This window comes from Cornus florida, unplaced genomic scaffold (assembly GCF_030987335.1).
Source record: "Cornus florida cultivar Cherokee Brave unplaced genomic scaffold, ASM3098733v1 CherokeeBrave_3.0.0_Hap2_Chr08, whole genome shotgun sequence".
Lineage (NCBI taxonomy): Eukaryota > Viridiplantae > Streptophyta > Magnoliopsida > Cornales > Cornaceae > Cornus > Cornus florida.
The window spans coordinates 61,588,386-61,592,926 of record NW_026775578.1 but is presented as its reverse complement, the minus strand read 5'-3'; the positions used below and the strand labels follow the sequence as shown (position 1 = coordinate 61,592,926).

The 4,541-nt window shown below is 36.0% G+C and overlaps 1 protein-coding gene across 1 annotated transcript; it reads left to right on the top strand.

The window, feature by feature from the left end:
* The first annotated feature begins 1,049 nt into the window (after positions 1–1,049).
* On the top strand, positions 1,050–3,523 carry LOC132270378 (probable (S)-N-methylcoclaurine 3'-hydroxylase isozyme 2). The gene is made up of 2 exons (XM_059771553.1): positions 1,050–1,943; positions 2,881–3,523. The coding sequence occupies exons 1-2, from the start codon at positions 1,050–1,052 to the stop codon at positions 3,481–3,483; spliced, it is 1,497 nt and encodes a 498-aa protein (XP_059627536.1). The 3' UTR covers positions 3,484–3,523.
* The last annotated feature ends 1,018 nt before the right edge of the window (positions 3,524–4,541 follow it).

Genomic DNA, 4,541 nt, shown 5'->3' with positions numbered 1-4,541 from the left:
CCGTACTTCATCCAAATTTCATTGTGATTCAAAATCAAGTTCGTGCAGCATCCAACCAACAAAAAGGAGATCGAATAGGAGTACCTTATTCTTTGTAAAGAATACTACAGAGGATTGTAGTCCCAATTTTTCTAATTTAATAAATATTATTTTTGCTCCATATTTTGTTTTTATTTGCAAACTACAAAATTTGTGTATACAATATCACTATTCATACATTGAGTAATCAAACAACATATATTCAAAGGCGAATCCAGGAATTGCCAATGGGGGGGACTAATATTAAACAAGGGGGAATTAGGAATTGAAAGATTAAAGACTTAGAAAATTTTAGATGAAATAGGATTAGACTTTAGAAAGAGAGAAGGAGTTAGCTCTTTGATTTGTGCGATGATTAAGAATTTAAGAGTTCTCTGTACTTTGATTTAGTAATTGTTTAGGACTTATTTGGTTTGAGCTTATTTGGTTAGGTATTTGTTTTAAAATTGTGACTTAAATATTAGGCTTGTTTGAATAGATTAAAATGGAGGGGAGCTAATACTGTTACTATTTTTTATTTTTTTTAAGCATTGGGCTAAATATACCTATACTAATTTTTTTTTTTTGTTGGGGACTCAAGCTCACCCAAGACCCATGGGTCCGCCACTGCATATATTGATTAAATTGTTTATATAATTAATTAAATGCTAACTTTTTTATTCTTATTATATTCATGGTGGTTGAGTAATCATGCTTATTAAACAATAAGAAACAACTCCTATTATAAAGTAAAGGTGTAATATAATGGACAAGGATCCTCTCCTAGATTCTGAAGAGGATCCTGCACACCCAACCAATTATTGATGCAAGTATACCATCCTTATCCGTAATATATTCGAGCCACCGTGAACATAATAATAATAATAATAATAAAGTTGGCATTTAATTAATTATATAAACATAATAATTGAGATTATTTGAATTTAATCAATCATGTGACCCCACATATCACATATTTATTGCCATGGAGATGGTGCAATCGATTCAGTTGCATTGGTAACAAGAACATCATGGATCTAACAACACTAGCAATAGGAGACACCAATCTCTTCTTCTCTCTCATCCTACTCTCCTTCTTCACCTTTCTTATCATGAAGAGCATTAAGCCAGCATCCAAACGACCACCACTTCCACCAGGTCCCTATTCATGGCCCATCGTAGGCAACATCTTCCAAATGGGCAATAGTCCCCATGTCACACTGGCCAAGCTAGCCAAAGTCCACGGCCCCCTCATGTCCCTCCGGTTCGGTTCACGGCTCGTCGTGGTCGGGTCTTCCCCTGAAGCCGCTGCAGAAATCCTCAAGATCAATGACCGCGCACTTTCAGGGCGGGTCGTCGCAAATGCATTCCAAGTAAAGGGCTCAAAACTACACAACTTAAATCTTGTGTTTACGGACGAGTGCGATGATGATTGGAGGGTCCTAAGGAACATTTACCGGACGGAGGTCTTTTCGAGCAAGGTGATGCAATCCCAAGTCGAATTGAGAGAGAAGAAAGTGAATGAGTTGGTGAAATATTTGAGTGCAAAAACAGGCCAAATAGTGAAGGTAAAAGAGATAGGATTGGCGTGTGCTTTAAATATATTGAGTAATGCTTTTTTTTCAACTGATTTAACAGACTTTGAGGGTAAGGGTTTGGGTGAGGGCATGTTCCAATACATTAGGAGCTTTGCGGAGTTGGGTGGTGTGCCACAATTATCAGACTTGTATCCCATTTTGAGTGGATGGGATTTGCAGGGCTTTTATAAGAAGGCGATGGATATCTTAGATAGAATGTTTGCTGTTTGGGTTGACATTGTAGAAGAAAGAAGGAAGAAATTAATTGATGTTTCAAGTAGACGAGATTTCATGGATGCTTTGCTTGGAATGGGGTTAACCAATGAACAGATCAATCCATTGCTTTTGGTAACTCTCTGCCTCTCTCATTTTATTTTTGGTCTAAACAAATTGGAATTTTTTTAATTTTTGGTATTCAATAATTTTTAATAATTATTAGATCGATTTCGATCTGATCTAATTTTTTTTCATAATTTTTAAAAATACTTCAATTTTGGATTTGTTTTTAGCTTTGGTTTTCTTTATACATATATATATAATATCTTTAGAGTTCTCTTAGATTTCTTTTTGTTTTTTTGGTTGAATCTCTCTCTCTACCTTGGAAAAACATAGGCAAGTACATTTATGCATCCATGTGTCGTGTTGAAGCTTGCGATCTAATAACTAGAAACTCAGCTCTTTGTAGTCTACCAATGTGTACATGTGTGACGTGCGTGTCTCTCTCTATATGTATGAATAATTGTGGAGACTGTTTGAACAACCAGAAGCTGAACGGGTGAGCTGAAACAATTTTTTGAACAATTTTAACCAACCCATTTTGACTTGAAAACACTCATTTCCGACCTCAAAACAATCAATACCCACACTTATGCTCGTCACATAGTTTTTGGCTTAATTCTATCATTTACAGTCCTGAAATCACGTGTTTTTTTGTCTTACAAGAAGACTGTATAATATTTCAGATTTTTTTTTTTTTTGGTGGTCTAAACGAATTCGAATTATTTTAATTTTTGGTATTCAGTAATTTTTAGTAATTAGATTCTAATCTTATTTTTTTTCATAATTTTTAAAAATAGTTTAATTTTGAATTTGTTTTTAGCTTAGGTTATATATATATATATACACAATATTTTTAGAGTTCTCTTATAATTTGTGTGGATTCAAAGTAATTCTCTCTTGTGGACATTCATCACTTTGATTTCATCGTATATACACACACTCATAACATATACATGTACTGCGTTTTGGCTACGTGAAAACTTACATATTCATTCTTCTATGGGAGCTATTTAGTGCTGGTATAGAATCTACTAGTGCAACGACTGAATGGGCACTCACCGAACTACTTAGAAATCAAGAAACCATGGAGAAACTTCGCAATGAACTAACAACAGTGGTCGGTGATGACACAATACGAGAATCGAATTTGTCTGACTTGCCTTACCTAGAAGCATGTGTTAAGGAGACACTAAGGTTGCACCCTCCTGGACCACTGCTCCTACCTCATCGCGCCGTACAAGAATGTGAGGTGATGGGCTACACCATTCCAAAGGATAGTCACGTGTTGGTGAATATGTGGGCAATTGCTCGAGACCCCACTATTTGGGACGATCCGTCGAGCTTCAAACCCGAGCGATTTCTCAAGTCCGGGTTGAACTACATGGGGATTAATTTCGAATACATACCATTTGGTTCAGGGAGGAGGATGTGTCCTGGACTACCACTGGCTTCAAGGGTAGTTCCCCTACTGGTAGCTTCTTTAGTCCACCACTTCGATTGGTTTCTTCCGGGCAACGTGAAACCCTCAGAGATTGACATGAATGAGATCCTGGATGTGACCATGCTAAAGAAAGACCCAATGTACCTTATACCTAAGATACGAAAATAGTTGAAGGCTCATCAAGAATCCTGATTATGTATTGATTATGATATGCACGTACCACTAGTATGTGGCTGTTAATTTATTGTGTTGGAGTACCTAGTATTGTGTGTGTATATGCCAGGATTGCGTGTTTGAATTTCTGGGTCCTGTCAGTTTTCTAGTGCCAAGTTCTCTGGCGATTAATGGCATGCTTCTCTCACGTTGTAACTTATATATTAAGAAACTTATTGGTCAGTGTCTTATATTGTAATGGTTTTAATTTTATCTTCATTTTCGTTTGTGATTGCTTAAGTGACTTCCAAAATTGTAGACATAAACAAGCAACTTTTTTTTTTCAGGCCATATCTGCTAAGGAATTGATGACACGTTTTAATTGGCCCTGGCCGGGTCATCAAAAACCAAAAGTGTCTTGGGTCTATTTGCGGCCCAGCAAAAGGCATCCCGAACTCAATTAAAAATCCAGCAGCCCCATTAGGCCTTGTTCAGTTCAAGATTTATTTGGCATCTAAACTTTTAGGTTGATGCTGTAGTGAATTCTTGAAATTTTTAGATGCCAAATAAACTGAAAGTTTTGGATGCCGATAGAGTTATCAGCCCGCCTACACCTTAACTTGAATCTTTGGGAGGACGATTGTATGGGGACAGAAAGTTTTGAGATTCTGGAACAGGACGTGACTTACGATCAGCTATCGAGTAGAGATTCTTGAAAGCTATACTTTATATGTGTTTCCAAATTTTCTCTAAATTTAATCAAATTATAATCGTACACACAGTTTCCAAGATTATGAACAAATTTTTTTTCTACATGAAACACATGACTCAAATTCTTTGCAGCATTTTGATAAATATTGCAAACACATAACTGATGTTGAGATTTAGGAAAAGATATCCGATATTACTTTTGGTATTGCAACAGATTGATCTGTGATAAGGTTGTTAAAATTGGGATTCTACGTAGAATTGTTTTGGGCTCCGTAGAATCGGAATTGTAGAATCGAATCGTGAATCGTAAGATTCTATCAAATTTTGAAAAAATAATTGAAACTAACTTCTTAAACAATAAG